Source organism: Bos indicus, chromosome 6 (genome assembly GCF_029378745.1).
Source record: "Bos indicus isolate NIAB-ARS_2022 breed Sahiwal x Tharparkar chromosome 6, NIAB-ARS_B.indTharparkar_mat_pri_1.0, whole genome shotgun sequence".
NCBI classification, from domain to species: Eukaryota; Metazoa; Chordata; class Mammalia; order Artiodactyla; family Bovidae; genus Bos; species Bos indicus.
Window position 1 is genome coordinate 44,552,769 of NC_091765.1, and position 17,789 is coordinate 44,570,557.

Here is a 17,789-nt window from a genome sequence, read left to right on the forward strand (position 1 = left end):
GAAGAGTAAAAACACATAATCGACAATGTTGGAAATGTAGATAAAGACCTACAGATTTGGAATCAAGGAGCTCTTGGATCTAAATCTCAACTCATCCTCTAAATATTAAATGCATGACCTTGGTTTAACTGTCTGTAAAATAGGAATAAGAATACTCATCTTCCACCCCAGGATTGTGTGATGAATTAAATTCAATCATATTAAACACCGAGCAAATAGTAGCTGTTTAATGAATATTCATTTCCTTTACCCTCTTCTCCGTCCCCTGTGTTTTGGGTGTAAGAGTCTGGGACAGGTCACAAATTCTCTGTCCTGAGTGTCTTCATCTATAATTGAATTATGAATATTCCATCTACTTGACAGAGTTGGCATGAAGGATTAAATTAGAAAATTGGTATTAAAGTGCTACCAAAAATACAAAGGACTTAAACATGTAAAGTTGTTTTCCTAAACTGGGATCGTACAACCTTTTATCAAGGTATTCCTGATAATTACTCCTTTACCCAATTTGGAAACTCAAAGGTCAACATTCAAAAAGGAAAGGGCTTGATTCTAATAACTCCGTGTGGCTTCTTTTTTTCTGCTTACACTATTTCACCATCTTAGCTGAGAAAGTATTTAAATATTGCAAAATCAGGGATTTCAACAGTGGTATATCCAGTTCATCAGCATACTGTTTGTTGGGTTTTTTTGTGTTTTTTTTTTCTTTTCCTAGAGGGAATTGATTCACAGGCTGTGAAAGCACATTGCATCACAGACTGACCGCGCAGAGGGGCCCAGAGGCTGTGCGCCTCCTGGACGGTGCTGACGTCAAACTGCAGGGCACATGGCCCATGTACTCCCAGATCAGCACAATTCTCCACACGCCTGGGATTCATTGTCGATCATCTACAATTCCAAGTGCGTATTTTTAAACTTTTGAAAGTGAAGTGTGTTCACGCAAGCACTCTTCACAAAGGTCAAAAGCAGGCGGGAGCCATAGCACCCTTACTGGAAGGGCCTGTGCTCTTGGAAGCCCTCCCAGTGGGAGCCTTGGCAAAGTGGGGAACTCAACCCCAACCTGGATCTCGCTGGCATTTTCTGACTTTCTCCTCTCACACTCCCTAATAGACTTAATAACAGTAATAGCCCACCATTTCAAAGCACTTTAGATTTTAAAAACCTCTAATGAATATTATCTTCTTGATTCTTTGAATTGCAACTATTTACTTACCTCAGCCACTAGACTCTGAACTCCTAACAGCACACCCTGTGACTAGTTCTTGCGTTGGTGTCCCAGTGCCTCCCTAGCATGTGTGTTGCTCACAGTAGGTACTCAATATCCATTCCTTAAAAGCACAACTAGATGAATGAATATTATAATCCCCACCTTAAGCATGAGAAACCTGAAACTCAAAGATCTCAAATCATGTGCTCAAAAGCATGCTTTTCTAAGCTACAGAAACAGTCCTAAACACAGGTCTTCTGACCTCAATTTCACCAGAGAGTCCCCAGGTGGCTCAGTGGTAAAGAATCTACCCGCCAAATCATGGGATCAATTCCTGGGTTGGGAAGATACCCTGGAGAAGGAAATGGTAAGCCACTCCAGTATTCTTGCTGGGAAAATCCCTTAGACAGAGGAACCTGGTGGGTTACCATCCATGGCATTGCATAAGAGTTGGACATGACTTAGAAACTAAACAACAACCATCACCAGTATAGAAGGTAAGTCCTACTTAATGGAGGAAAATAGAAAGAAACCTGAATGTTGTTCTCCTGAGTATAGCCTTGAATGAGCTGCCAGGACACAGAACGGGACACAAACAAAATCATCATTCTCACTAACGCCAGTTCTCTTCCCACATGCCCTACATGCACTTTGTCCTGGGGAGAGAAGGGTATATGTCCCTGAGGGCATGCATGGCTGGCACATCTAGGAAAAGATGAGTTGGACCCTAACACCCCATCTTGGTCCAAGGTCTGACACCATGTTAGGCAGATCAAGCTCTGGAGTGAAAAGGGCAGAGAATGAATCTGGATTCATTGGGCACTTGGGCATTCTTTGTCTCTCCATCGTCTCATCCATAAAATGAAAAAAAAAAATAATATAACTTACTTCATAGGGATTCTGAGGATTAAACGAGTTTGCTCATTTTTTTAATGCCTAGCACAATGATAGTCACGTGGTTATAGGTTAACAAACATTAGCTCCTGTGATGCCTGCACTGGCATATTCCACCCTGTGATGTTCATTCCTACTTGTTTCATCACGTGTGCCAGCCAGCACCTTAGCGTTATGCATCTGGATTGTTGCACAGTCTTCCCAACTAGATTGCCTGCCGATGGGCCCACCTTTCATGGAAGCATCTTCTTTCTAAACTCTTTCTGAAAATCTCTGATCATGAGACTCACTTGCCTGTACACCAGTGGCTAAGATGCTGCCCAGCTTCCTTCAGATGACTATCAAGACCCTTTCCCCCCACTGCAGCCCCATGTTCAAAGCCACATCTTCTATGCCTATCTCATGGTCTACTTCTCTGATCCTTGAGTGCAGCCTACATAAAATCAAGAATGTGCATTTTTTACTATCCATGCACCTTCAGTAACTGCACAGAACTACAAAAACCTTCTAGGTGACTTAAATTATGTTCATTGAATTAAATGCATAAAATAACTGAGTAATGTCATGATTAAGAGCCTGATCATTGGTAGTAGACAGATTAGCATTTCAATCTCAACTCTCACACTTAATTAGCTCTGTGACCTTAAACAAGTTACTTAACCTGTCTGAGCTTCTATTTCTTCTTTGGTGAACTACAACTCTTGTCTGTTTAATAGAATATTGTGAGAATTCAGTGGAATGATATAATGCAAAGTCGTTCTCACAGTGCCTGGTGCATGGTACACTCTCAAAAAATGGCAGCTAAAACTAAAAGTTTCTAGTGTACATCAACAGTAAAAAGGCTTATGGTGATAATTGGGCAACTTGTTGGGAATCCTGGAGCCTACTTGCATATCAAACTAAGCCCCCTAATGCGTGAGCCCCCAGCAAGATCCACAAGGCCTGCTTCTAGAAAAGCCAGTGAACATATGCTCTGAGACAGCTTTAAATAAGCACTAAGCACTCAGCAGCCCACACACATTCTCCAAGCCCGTTCTCACCCACAGAAAGCAGAGAAAACACTGGTCACCATCCTTTCCTATTCTCTTAGCAGAAATGACTATAGACTTGGGCAGGTAAGAGTGTGGTCATTCCCGGTCTATGGCAATGCTGTCTAGAGCCTCTCTAGTCCAGAAGTGATTCAGAGATGACAGCAACTGAAGGTGGAGGCCTTGCTGGTGGCCCACTGCCAGCCTGACCTACAGCAACCATCAGTGGTCCCCAGAGAAGTCCATGTCACACTTACATACTGCTCCGGGTGACACGCAGCCTCATCGCCATGGCCCAGCCGTCTTCAACTGACCATAGCACAAAATAAATATTTAACTTGAACTCCCATGACCTATTGTGTCTATAACCTTGTGTACATAAACACTTACATAACTCCAGCCTACTTAAGAGGGACAACTCCTGATGCATAGATGTACAGACAGAAATACATGACATTGCAGCCTTTCTTCTGAGAACTAGAGGATGCAAAATGATCCTTTTTTACTGGGTAGCTTAGAAAAAAATATGATGCAACTAGTCAAGAGTCTGTGTGTGTGTGTATGCGCGCACGCGCTCACACGCACATGCACACACGTGAATGTGGACAAGAATATGGGTGTATGATGCAGAAGGAGAAAGCAAAAGGAAGAGATTCCTCTGCCTCCCAAAATTCTTAATTGATTATCTAACATGGCATGTTGGCTCAGGTAATTTAGGAAATTGAAATTATATGTTTGTACAGAGATAATCTATGCTTAAAAATATCTGGCATGGTAGGAGGAACACTGATGAACAGTTTAAAAACTTGCTCCGTGCGGGCTTAATACGGGGCTAATTCAGAATTACAGAGTTGGAGAGTTATGGGACTCAACATAAAATGTACCAGTTCACTGAGCACTGTAGCGATCAAGAAAACACACATAAAAATTCCGATAAGAATGGAATGTGAGGCAAAAGCACAATTTCCTCCCAATCTGGAATATCAGCTGGATTTGCGCTTGTTGTTTGTGGTTTTCGGGGGTAGATGGTACATTACAGTGGAGCATCAGCAGTAATGCTACATGGCAGCTCCTCAGAATACCATCTGCTTCCCCGGGAACTGTTAATATAGTTGTAATTATCTACTTCTAAGCACTTTATTGGGAATATCATTTGCAAATTAATCAACTACAGACCGGTAAAACAAATGACATGCCTCCCTGAAAACAACAGCGTTATTTCACATTATTTTCCAAAGGATTTAGAGAAGCTGAGGCGGTGTGGGGGTGTGGGTTACACACGCCTTCAAAACCTTGCCCTGTGTAAAGAGATTGAGCAGACACAATTACAGAATTGGGTGTTCTAGAAAGGCCTTTGGAGGGTTTGGGCAATAGAGAGGAGAAGAGCATCAAAACCTAAGAGATGGGTCATGCGTAATTAAGTGAGACAAGAGGTATGAGATGGACTCCACCTGACAGCTATGTGATGGTGAAGACAAAGACTTCGAGACTCTTCTGCATCGCTCCACACTTGACTGGAGTGTGCCACCTTCTCAGTCTCTCCCTTCAAATCTTCCAGCTGTCCACAGCATGTGGATGGCTCCCCATCCCAGGCCATTTTTTTCTCCTCCTCTTTGTGAAAGATTAAATTTTTTTTGTTTTAAGCCAATATTTTTCTGAAATTTGAATAGTAACTAAATTTTAATAATGCAAAAAATAATAAAGTAATATAAATATGGCAAGAATATATATCAGAAATAAAGCCAAGGCCATTTCTGTGAGCCACAGGACAAGAAGCAGGAGTGCTGGGTGGGGCGGGAGTGGGCATGTAGTACTAGAATGCTAACCCTTAATTCTCCTGCCATAATTGACCAAGGAGGTAAAGCTTTGAAAGCAGAAAAGTAAAGAGGGGAAAAGGAAAAATATTTAAATGGCAAAAATTACAGGAGAGTCAGGGGACTCAAGATTGAGATAAGCCCCAGGCACTGTGCCCCTCACTCTGGATAAACAGCATACCTGAATGGCTCTGAACTGTGAATCGTCAAGTCTGTGCCTTCAACCCAGAGGGCCAGAGGAGAAAAAGAATCCCAGTCACCATCACAGAAAACTCCAAGTGTTCCTTCTGTTAGCAGCAAATCCAAGAGCCCAGGGGGAAGGAAATCTTCACTGCCCTGGCCCGCTCCCCAGAGGACTGGATCTAGTCTGCAGAGAGAGGAGACTGGCCCCCCAGGACAGGATCAGACTCACAATAAACAAATGGCTTCAGACCCTCCTGGGATTTCCCCACCGTCTTAACAGCCCAGATGCCTCATAGCAACACAGAGCTAGAGCCACACCAGAGTGAACAGCTCGTCCACACTCACACAGGACATGGAGGATGCTGGCACCTGGGCAGAGGATGCTGGTACCTAGTCAGTTTAGGAAGACCCAAGCTGAATTTCACTGAGGGAAATAATGGTTTATTTACCTCATTAAACAATTTTTACCAGAATGAACTAGGGTCTTTCCTTAGAGGAGGAAAAAAAAAACAAAAATTGGTTAGAATCAGACAATCCTGATAGTAAATCTTGGCTTTGTTAATGACCAGTTACTTAATTTCATCATCCTTGAGTTTACTTTTGTTAATGGGGGTTTGATGTCTCACTGAAAGAGTTTATGTGGAACTTTAAAATCATGCTATGCTTACTATGAAAGAAAAATGAGACACAAATGAAGGCTTTTCAAACAAACAGAGAAGCTTATCAGGGAAAAAGGGGAGAGAGAAAATGAAGTAACACCATGTGGTCACCCATGGTTCTCCAAAAGGTCCAGACGGAATGACCAAGAAGGCTATAGTAGGGAAATGCCCACATTGACTCACCATGAAAAGTGTGTATTGAACATTTACTGGGCTAAACAGACTGGATTGTCATACGTTAGATATCTCTGTGAGAACGTGGTTTTCTACAGAAAGGACAAAGCTCAGGTACCATTTGTTCTCATAGCACAGTCCAGACTAGACAGGGTGAGATAAACACATGTCATAGGTATGGGGCTAGATGCTATGGAGAGTACAGATCTGTAGATCTCTGAGGCAGGTAATTTTGCCTGGTATATTTGAGGTGGGTATCATTTATCCAATTTGACCAGAAAATTATCCAAAATTTTGACCAAAATTTATCCAATTTTTCCTACGGTATGGAACCACCTTACATAAAAGGCTTTTTTCCATTTTGCACCTAACTTCATATAAGACCGTATCATGGGGCTGACTTACTCAAAATCAGCTCTTCTGATTTTTCTGAGGAGTTAATGAGGATCTTCCATAGTTGAAAAGATCCACTGAGAATTATTTTGCCCTTCAGTTTTGTTTTGTTTTGTTTTGTTTTTTTCCTGGCCCAAATTGTTTCTTCCATGAAACATAGCTTTAAAAAACAAAACAAAACACTGAGGCCCCTTCATTATTCAAACATTTGAGTGGATTTAAAGGGACAGTTTCCAGAACCCACAAATGAAACTTACTACCAGAAAAAGGGTAGAAAGACAATCTTACCCAGGAAGGGATTATCTCAGAAGTGCCCCCTTTGGTTTTCTGATCATCCAAAATTCTCCCCAACCCAGAGTTCACCAGGCATCAAGACTTGGTTTTGAAATTGTGATCTTCAGAGCATGAAGCTCTTTGTGCTTATTCCTCATCTTTTTTTAAATTTAATGTCAATTTTATATTGGAGTATAGTTGATTTACAATACTGCTAGTTTCAGGTGTACAACAAAATGATTCAATTATACACACACGTATCTATTGTTTTTCAAATTATTTTCCCATATAAGTTATTACAGAATATTGAGTAAATTTCCCTGTGCTATAGAGTAGGTCCTTATTGATTATCTATTTTATATACACTACTATGTATATGTTAATCTCAAACTTCTAATCTATCCTTCCTTCCCCCACGTTTCCCCTTTTTATACCTCATCCTAATACAGGACCAAGTAATATAACCACCAGCTTCCCAGGTGGTTCAGTGGTAAGGAATCCGCCCGCCAATGCAGAAGACCCAGGAGATGTGGGTTCAATCCCTGGATTGGGAAGATCCTCAGGAGTAGGAAATGGCAACCTGCTCTAGTATTCTTACCTGGAGAACTCCATGGACAGAGGAGCCTGGTAGGCTATGGTCTGCAGGGTTGCAAAGAGTTGGACATGCCTAAGTGACTGAGCATGCACACAAGTAATATCACTACCACCACTGTAAAGGCTACATAAGGGATAATGCATACAATGTACCCACCCATAGGTGGGCCTCACATTAGATCTCCATCCCAGAGTCTGAGACAGCCCTTGGCAGACTCTGGAGTGGAGGCAACATGTGTGAATAAATCCATGTGATGTGCTGAAGCCAAGAGAAAAAGAAAGTGAAAGTGAAAGTCGCTCAGTAGTATCCAACTCTTTGGGACCCCATGGACTATACAGTCCGTGGAATTCTCCAGGCCGGAATACTGGTTGTGGGTAGCCATTCCCTTCCAAGGGATCTTCCCAACCCAGGGATCAAAGCCAGGTCTCCCACATTGCAGGCAGATTCTTTACCAGCTGAACCACCAGGAAAGCCAAGAGAAGCAGAAGTTAAGGATCTGAAGGAATGAAGAATTTATTTGTCCCCTAGGTATTTTCTCCCAGAGATCTAAAGCAAAACATCCATGTTCATAAGAAACAGTAGATCATTAAAATGATTAGAAAACTACCAGAGATGCAAAGGTAATATTAACAGTTTGGTGACAAAATGTAGGCAACTATCTTTCATTCTTGATCATATGCTGTTCTCTAGATGATTCCACACCTTCACAGAAGTGGGCCTCAGGGATACACGACTCTGAAGAGTTAAGGCCCCAGGAGGAAGCTATTGCCATTGTTCAGGTATGAGAACTCGAGCAATGGAGAGTGTTGGATGGTGACCATGGGGACAAGAAAAGGGATCTGATACTAGAAAACAGGGAAAGACAAAAACATCAGAGTCGGGCAACTGGTCTTAAATGGCAAATAACTTCCTCCCCCCATTTTTAGCTAACATTTGTTTTTCTAATGTTTCTACAAGGAATGTGTAACATTTATTTAAAGATAAGTTTTGAAAAACTCATTAAAGTCAATGACATATTCACAAAAAGAAGGCATTAGTGATTACTCTAAGGCTTTAATCTTGAGTGCCTAGGAGAATATCAGTGGCTAGTGCCACGGGTACAAACTTAGAATATCACCATAAACAAGTCTTCCAGAGTATGGTCTAGGGAATGATTGAGAAATTTATCCAGAATCATCTAACATCAAAAATATTGATGGAGCATACAGCAGCAACTGACATACTGCAAATGCCCAATAAATGCTTTTCAAATGAATAAATAAATGGCGTAGACCATCTGCTCTGGGAATTAAGGACCAGACTCCTACCAAGCCTGGTACACAAAAGACTAAGTCGTAATTGTCACAGAAAAAAAAAGAGATTCCATGATGAGTTTGGAAAATCCTGCACATAACCATTTATACCAGTTTCTTCCCAGTTTGGAGAGTACAGAGAAACTGGCCAGTACACAGGCAGTGCTTCAAGGAGGCAGCCAGAAAGGAAAGGAGGTGGCCCCCATCAACTAGGCCAGGATACAGGGCCGAATCAAGTCATGTGGGTCCCCTGAGAAGCAACAAGCATTGAAATGCTGGTTAAATATTCCAGAGGAGTGACAGGGAGTTTCAGACAGGAAGAGGCCAACAGGTAGTAGTGTTCAATTCTTTCTATAACATCCCCAGAAATTCAGTTCTGACCTGAACTTCCACATCCCACTCAGCCCACCAATTGACTGCTTTCATCCTCCTCAGAAGGCAGTTTAGGGAACATCCATTGGCTCTTGAGACCAAGCAGCCCAATCCTTCCAACCACATTTTAGTCTTTGCCCTGAGTAGAGTTGTGGTAACCAGACCTCACCTTCCCTTCACCCCCAGTGCTGTTTATATGTCCCTTCCAGATTGGTGTCCCAGTGACCTGCCCTGCTGCCCACCCTTGACCCCCCTTTAACTGAAACATATATGCATAAGCTCAATCCTTTTCTACTGCAATCATCAAGTCCAAGAGGAGGAATATGCAATCCTCTTACAATTCAAATAACTATAGTCCTGTCTGGGTGGAGTGAGTGGGGAGTACTTATTTTCCCCTTAGAGTTCAAATTTCAGCTGATTCAGAAGTAATGATGGCAGAAAGGTGAGCAGACAGGGTGACTGGTACCAGTCCAAATGTCCTGGAGATATTCTACAGCCCTATACCTCTTGGAAATGGAAAGGGACACTGCTATGCTTTTCTGCAAGTGTCAGCACACCTCTGGGGGTAGTCGCATCTGGGCTGACATGCTCTGAACTCTTATTGTCTGGCAACCACCATTCAGAATCTCTCTACAACACTGAGAGTGACTGTCAGACCAATGCCCACAGGCTAGGACTGCTACATTCCCAGGCAGAATCTCACAAACCCTGGCAACCAGGTTATCTGCTCCATCATACTGGGCTCTTGCTTCCCCTGAACTGTTCAGTGATGGAGTCAATTTTCTGTCACCATTTGCCTCTCTGCCTCTTGCCCATGAGAGACATCATCAAGATAAAGTCTCAAGGGAAGGGTCCTGCTCAGTTAACAATCAATCAATCAATGAGTTGTCTCCATTATTCCCTTAACGCTTATCTATCTTCACTAAACACCTGCAGCCACTGGTTAGACTCCAGAGGCCCATCTCCCCTCCCCTAAATATGGACAGTCTGGAGACTAGTTTAAAATGTGGGGATAGAAATGGTGTTTAGATACTTGATGTTCTAGAGTGATGCTGTGGACTTGGTGCTGGGGGTCATTCAGACATGAGCCAATGTAACAGCCACTACCACACTCGGGCTCACCCATCCACCATCCCATCCCTCCTGTTGAGAAGCCCCTTGGAGGGGCCCTTTCCTAATGATAATATCCAGAAACAGGGTCTCACTTTAAAAAGAAGAGAGCTGCGTGTATGTGTATATATAATGTGTGATCAAGCTTCCTAGGTGGCCCTAGCGGTAAAGAATCTGCCTGCCAATGCAGGGGACACAAGAGATGCAGGTTTGATCTCTGGATTGGGACAATACCCTGGAAGAGGAAATGACACCCCACTCCAGAACATGTATGTGGGCTTCCCAGATGGCTCAAGGGTAAAGAATCTGCATGCCAATGCAGGAGATGCAGAACACTCGGGTTCAATCCCTGGGTTAGGAAGATCCCCTGGCAACCCACTCCAGTATTCCTGCCTAGAAAATTTCATGGAGAGAGGAGTCTGGTTGGCTACAGCCCATGGTATTGTAAAGAACTGGACACAACTTAGCAACTGAGCACACACGCAAATATATGTGTGTGTGTGTCTGCGTCTGTGCCTGTGTATATAAAATGTGTGTGTGTGTGTATATATATATATAGAGAGAGAGAGAGAGAGAGAGAGAGATAAATAAAATTTTTTAAAAGAAGGGACTTCTCTCTTTGAACTGATTTTAGACACAAAGTTTAAAATTTTCACTTGTTACAAACATATCCACTTGTTTCACAATTCTTCTGTACAATTCCAGAAGCTACAACAAGAAATATCATATCCTACCCCCAGATGGGAGAAATGAAAACATTTGCCAATGCTTGCCAAAAAAAAAACTGTGACATTATTTTTTAAATCCATAGACAAATCAAATCTTAGTTCATTCTACGTCCTAGAGGAAATTTTCAGAGGGGAGAGATCACAGAATTAAACAGTGAGCGAAGCTGGGAGTTACTGAATTGGAGAAAGAGAAACAGGAAGAAGATGAAAGGATTCCCCCCAAAATATCTGACTTTGGACCTTACCCAAATGTTTATTATATTTTACTAAAATTTTACTTATATAATAGTAGTAGTAGCTAATTTATTGAGTGCTTAGTATGTACCATGTACTGATGTGCATTTTGTAAGCATTAGTGCATTAATTTTATTTAATCTTAAGGCAAATGTAGTGGTAAAATGGTATTACCCTCATTTAGTACCTGAGGAAATTGGACAACCTGTCTAAGTGAAGGCAGAGCTAGGATTTTATCCAGGTCTTTCTGACACTGAAACCTGTGTTCTTAATCACTGGGAAAATATTATGTTTCAAACAGAGTAAAATTCAGATAAATAAAACATAATACTAATTCTTGACAACCAGACACAGAGGAGATATTTGCCTGTGATATAAAGGCATGGAAGAAATGCATAAAATGGTCAATTCTGAGGAGCAATGAAACAATTGAATTAAATCAGCTAGTTGAAATGATTTGTTTGTTCCAGTAACAGTAAGACCTTTCTTCACTCAAAGTTCACCATTCTGTCCGGTAGAGAAACAAAATGTTCTAGAAATACCCAGATGCTGCTGCATTTGGAAAGTCTGCATCAATTTTAGCAAGTCCCGGTGTTTCGAACATCTGCTTCACTGAGAGACACCCATTGACAACACCAGGGAGACGGTAAAGGGTACCACTTCCAAGGGCAAAAGATATCACTGGGGTGTTTGGCTCAGGACTTGAGTCAACAGGCAGAGACAGCTGGAAAATGTGCCTTTAGTTGGCAAGAGAGTAAATCTCATCTTCCCATTCTAGACATGGAAAGTGAACTCGTTAGCATAGAGTAGGAAAGTCCTCCAGGATCTAACATCTACTTCAACCTCTCCAACTTCCTATACGTTGCAGTGCGTTACATTGATAGAAGGAAGTAACTTGAGATGATTAACACAATAGGCTCTAAGTCAGACTACTTGGCTTGGAATCCCAGCGTTTTGACTAACTAAATAGGTCAACTTCTCTGTGCCTCAATTTCCTCCTCCATCAATGCAAATAATAATAATACCTATCTCTTGAGGTCATTGTGAGAATTCAGTGCATATACAAAGTGATTAGATCTTTGTTCAACTCATGATAAATGCTATACATGAATGTTTGTTGCTATTATTATCGCATTCAAAGTGATTAAAACAAATCCTTCCTAAAATATCTAGGGACAATAGATTTGTGATCACCTGCAGTTGGAGGTAGAAGCAGGGATTGATTCAATTGGGCACAAGAGAACTTTCTGGGGAAACGTAAAGTTTCTAAAATGGTTATGGTGATGGTTGCACAACTGTAAAACTTTACTTTAAAAATTCCTTGAACTGCACACTTACAAGGCTTGGATTTTATGGCATGTAAATTATACCACAATAAAACTGTTTGGAGGGCTAGGGGAGGGGTGGATTGTGAGCTTGAGATTATTAGATGCAAACTATTATATATAGAGCAGATAAACAACAAGGTCCTAATGTATAGCACAGGGAACTACATTCAATAGCCTGTGATACACTATAATAAGACAGAATCTGGAAAAGAATGTATATACACATGACTCAATCACTTTGCTGTACAGTAGAAATTAACACAACACTGTAAGTCAATTACACTTCAATAAAATAATTTTTAAAAATAAACTGTTTACTTAATTAAAAAAAAAAAAAGAATTCATTTTTACACAGTCTGTAACAGAAACAAGCAATGTCAAAGTTCCCAACAGAAATTCTTAAAAATTTCAAGGTTAAACTGTAATACATTTTTTTAAAGACTTGGGAAATAGTAACAGTCTACTTAGATTTGGTCTTGAAACAAAAATTGATTTTCTTTTTCAATAATTCTATTAATTGAATCTTCTCCTCCACCACAGCCAAAGACCAGAACTTTGAAGAACAAGCTCGACTAAGACAATCTTCCACCACTTTATCAGCAGCAATATACATTTTAACCAGTTTAGACACATCACTCAGTTTGCTACTTGTGTAACTATACCACCCCACGCACTGTAGTCCTCCAGGCTCCTCTGTCCTGTAATTCTCCAGGCAAGAATACTGGAATGGGTAGCCATTTCCTTCTCTAGGGGATTTTCCTGACCCAGGGATTAAACCCAGGTCTACTGCATTGCAGGCAGATCCTTTACCATCTGAGCCACCAGGGAAGCCCTCTAAATAATGAGAACAATGCATAAAACAGCTATGACTATAAAATTTGCAAAAACCAAAACCAAACAAAAATTGACAAAACTTAATGCTAGCAGAGTTACAATTAAGCACAAATACCCAAGCATACATTCTGGACAATGGGCTAACATGTTTAACACTTTTGAAAAAAACGTAACAGCAATATGCTTCAAAAGCTTTAAGTATCTGTCTGAATCCCAGTGATTTTACAGCAAAGAAACAATTCAAAAGATAAAAGCTATAGGCACAAAGACATTCACAGCAGGGTTATTTTTAGTAAAGTAAATTATGTGAATATAAATGTAAAGTAAATGTAAATGTAAAATAAATATACATACTATGAACTATTTTATTTTTCTCAATTTTAAGATCCTTTTTTGGTAAATTTTCAACATTTCTGAAATTAGACAGCATCTTCCATTCACTGTATACATTTAAAGTGGTAATATTACTTCACTTCTGTGAAAAGTTGTTAAGAAAGCAACGGTGTACCTTAAAATCAGTAGCATCTTATGATCAAGAAAATGCAGTAGTCTGCAGTCATTAAAAATAGTAACTATAGAGGTTGCATAAAAACATGAAAATATCAAATACAAGCATATGAAATTTTGCATGATTGGGGGGATAGAGTAGAAAGCAAGTAGACAAATGCAGTTTGATTTATCAGTAATATTTTTTTTTCCATTCACTTAGAGTCGCATGAATGTTACCATGATATTATGCACATGTTAACATTTCTTCTTTTTTTTAAGAAAGAAATATGCCTTCACTGATATTCACTTCCTGTGAAACCCTGGGCAGAAATATCATGAACAAGATGGGAGTAAAAGCCATCTGAATGCCCTGCTCATTGTAGAAACAGAGACTTAAATCTTTATTGCCTTTCATTCCAGGAAGTGCTGTGCAAGGGCAGGCTGGGGAGGAGAAGAACAGCCTAAATCTAACTCCTAAAGGGAGATTATGGGACCTGATTCAGACAACATACCTACTGCCACATTGGACCAAAGAGAACTGGGTTTCATAGATAGAAGAGGAGAATGAAGATAAGGTGGTAGGAACAGGACTGGCATTGCAAAATGAGAAGGATGTCACGAGTTTGACGTTAGAAGGAAAAATAAGTTAGCAAGAAAAGAAAGAATGTACTAGAACATCTTCAAAGATACATCATACAAGTCCTCACCAAGTATTTGTTAAAGGACTAAAGAAGAGAATGAATGACTAATGTATGCCTAAATGCCTACCATGTCATGCCTACATATAACAGTTGTTCAAGCTCAATAATTTGTTCAATCACTTATTCATTCTTTCATTTAACAAACATTTACTAAGCATCTGTTATGCAGCAGGGAATTATCTAGGCAAGAGAGACAAAGCATTGAACAAACCAGACAAAAATCTATCCTCAAGAAGCTAATATTCTGGTGGGGATGGGGTAAGGTACAGAAAATCATACAGGACATTAGATCATGCTGTGTGCTATGGAGAAAAGGCAAAAGTCCAGGTAGATGGGAGCGCTCAGGAGTGAGGAAGAAGCTGACAACATTAAACAGAGTGTTCAGGAAAGATCTCACTGAGATGGTAACAGAGGAGAAAAGACTCAAAGGAACTATAAGAAGAAGCCATATGGATATCTTACAGAGAAGAAGTAGCAGATACAAAGGTCCTAAGCTGGGAGTGTGTAAAGTCTGTTCAATGATCAGCAAGGAGGTCATTTTAGGTGGACCAGAGTGATGGGCTCGAGGAGGAAAGAAGAGGGGCCTCTTCTTTCTCTTGGGGCCTCAGAGATCATCTTAAGACCAATGCTTTTACTCTGAAATGGTGAGCCAGTGAAGATTCTGGAGCAGAAGGGAGACACAATCTGGCCATTTTTAACAGGATCTGTTGCTGTGTTGAGAACAGTCCATAGGGGAAGGGAAAGAAGCAGGGAGGCCAGTTTTAAGTCTATTTTAATAACCCAGCTAAGAGTCTTGGACCAAGATAATAATTGGAATGTACTAAAAAGTGATTGGATTTGGGGAATATTTTGAAGATGGATCCCATGAGGTTTGCAAATGGATTGGATATGGTGTGTGGTAGAAAGAGAAAGGTCAAGGGTGACCCAGGTTTTTTGGTCTGAACAGATGGAAAATGGGGCTTCTGTGTGCTGAGATGGAAAAGGTGGTGAGAGGAGTAGATTTGGATGGAGAAGGCCAAGTATCCATTTGAGGATATCATAAATTTGCAAAATTATTAGATAGTAGGGAGCTGGGGATTTAGGTAACATATCTGAGCAAATGGTCAAAGAACAGAAAAATGAAAACTGAGAAAAAGAAAAAGGTTAAATAATAATAATAATGCTAACAATAAAATAAAAGAACTACAAAAACAAAGGGGAAACATGGAGGGGAGGAGAGGGGTAAAAGAAGAGCTTGGGATTAACATATACATGCTACTGTATATAAGATAATCAACAAGGACCTACTATATAGCACAGGAAACTCTACTCAGTATTTAGTAATAACCTATAGGGGGACAGAACCTGAAAAAGAATGGATACACATATATTTATAACTGAATCACTTTGCTGTACACCTGAAACTAAAAATTTAAAATAAAGAAATAAAAATAAAATAATAAAACAGAAGAGAGGGAGGCAAAGAGAAGGAATAGCCTATGAAACAAGGCAGAGAATACATGAGGAGAGGTGAATGCTGAGCCTGTACTGACAGGGGTCTCTAACCCTCTGTGAGTGGAGGTCTGAGATTCTTTCCAGCCCCACTTCCTCCACGCTTGCTAAAGTAAGAGACTGCATTCTAATCTGCCGTCATTTGACACTGTAAATACCAGTGACAAAGTGATTTCCTGTATATTTATCTAAAATGACCTCATTCCAACCAGGCTGCAGGACGGCTGGGAACTGGAGATCTGAGAGCAGGGTAGAGGTGCCCGGTCTTCTGCATCACACACTGTCAACGCAGCCTGGGTCTTCCTAATACCCGTTGGCTGTGGATTAGGAATTGTTCCAGGGCTTTCCTCTGCACTCCTGACTCAGGCAGGCTGGGAAAGGCTGTTCCCTGTGAACAAGGAGGATTAGAAGGAGGGCGACGAGGCAGGAACCCCCTGGCCAGCAGCTCTCTCTGCTCTTGCCCTCAGCTCTCTCTGCTCTTGCCCTCAGAGTCAAAGGGAAAGGCTAATGTAAAGCAAAACCTTAGCTCCTCTGAATGCATTCTGGGATAACTGTCTCCCAGCCTCTCCTTCTGAGCTGATTTCTTTGGCTATGTGTTTGGAGAGAGCTGAAGTCACCCCAAAAGTCCTGAGGCCCAGGCCTGAGCTATCATTTACTCGCTGTGTCATCTTGGGCAAGTCACACAACCTCCCAGGGCCCGGCAGCTCATTTGGAAAAATAAAGATAATTAGCAGTTGCCTGCCAGAAGGCAGGATGCCGGGCCAGATGATCTGGCTCGGGCCCTTCCCGCTCTAAGGTCTATGATGGTGTGATGTTTATCGACAGTGAAATGCACAAGGGCAGGAGTTTAGAGATGTGTGCAGGGAACAGCTGTGCTCGGTCACCCCGCTTCTCACAGTGGAACACTTCTTCTGGCATCTTTAGCAGCAAGAGAAAACCCCTATCTTGGTTCTTTATTCTGTGCAGGGAGTGGAACATGAGACGATGGGAAAATCATGTATTTCACATATATTTAAATCATATATTTGAAACAGAACTGGGTTTAAATTCTTGGCTCCAGCACTTCTAGAAATTATAACCTTGGGAAAATAATTTAACCTTTGAACATCTCCATGGACTTATCTGTAAAAAGGATATATGTGTGTGCTCAGCTGACTCTTTGTGATCCCATGGACTGTAGCCTGCCAGCCTCCTCTGTCCATGGAACTTTTCAGGTAAGAATAGTGGAATAGGTTGCCATTTCCTACTCCAGAGGATCTTCCCAACCTAGGGATTGAACCTGGGTCTCCCACATTGCAGGTGGATTATTTACCACTGCATCATCTGGGAAGCCACAACAAGGATACAGGGAAAGGCAGAGATTTCTGAGTTGCTGAGAGGATTAAATAAGGTGACAAACGTGAAATTCTATCAGTCATGGTCCAGTCATAAAAACAGAGAGTGCTCTAATTATTTAAAGGATTGAATACAGGGGGCTGGTTACTCCAGTGATGGAAGAAAGCCCAACATTCCCTCACTTCCAGCCTCAACTTAGGCTCCAGACCTCCATACCCCGGGCTGGTTCTAGCATTGCAGAATCTTCTGTACCTGGGAGAGAAAAGCTAGATATGAAAAAAAAAATCTGAGGACAGTTTTCAGAGAAGAGCACAGCGAGTATCTAAGCTATGGAAGTACAAATAGGGGTGGGAGGCCAAAAATAATCTCTAGGGTTGCCCAATGAGCTCCCAGTTTCCATGCAGGAAAGACTGTCTTAGGAAACAGCTGCCTATCCCTATCCCATAATAATGCAGCAGCGGAATGATCTATTTACTTGAATTTGGGGAAAATATGAAATACACTGAGCTCAGCTCCACACTTCTCTTCCTGGGCATAGTACCCTTGGAAAGCTGGCATCCCTAGGTATTCTAGCAAGTGCCAGAGGGGTAGGGGCACATCCTGCAGTGGCCAGGTCTACCTCATCATGGGCTACAGTGATGGGCCATTTGCCTCT

General features: G+C 41.3%; 1 protein-coding gene across 3 annotated transcripts in view; it reads right to left on the reverse strand.

Moving 5' to 3' along the window:
• PPARGC1A (PPARG coactivator 1 alpha) overlaps positions 1-17,789 on the reverse strand; it is a 714,869-nt gene that overhangs the window by 449,269 nt on the left and 247,811 nt on the right. Inside the window, exon 1 of one of the 3 annotated variants that reach the window (XM_070791231.1) lies at positions 3,387-3,919. The exons of the other annotated variants lie outside the window; for them this stretch is intronic. Within the exon in view, the coding sequence (XP_070647332.1) occupies positions 3,387-3,586 (200 nt within the window). The 5' untranslated portion in view covers positions 3,587-3,919. Of the gene's footprint in view, positions 1-3,386; positions 3,920-17,789 lie in introns of those variants that run through there. 3 annotated transcript variants of the gene reach the window in all.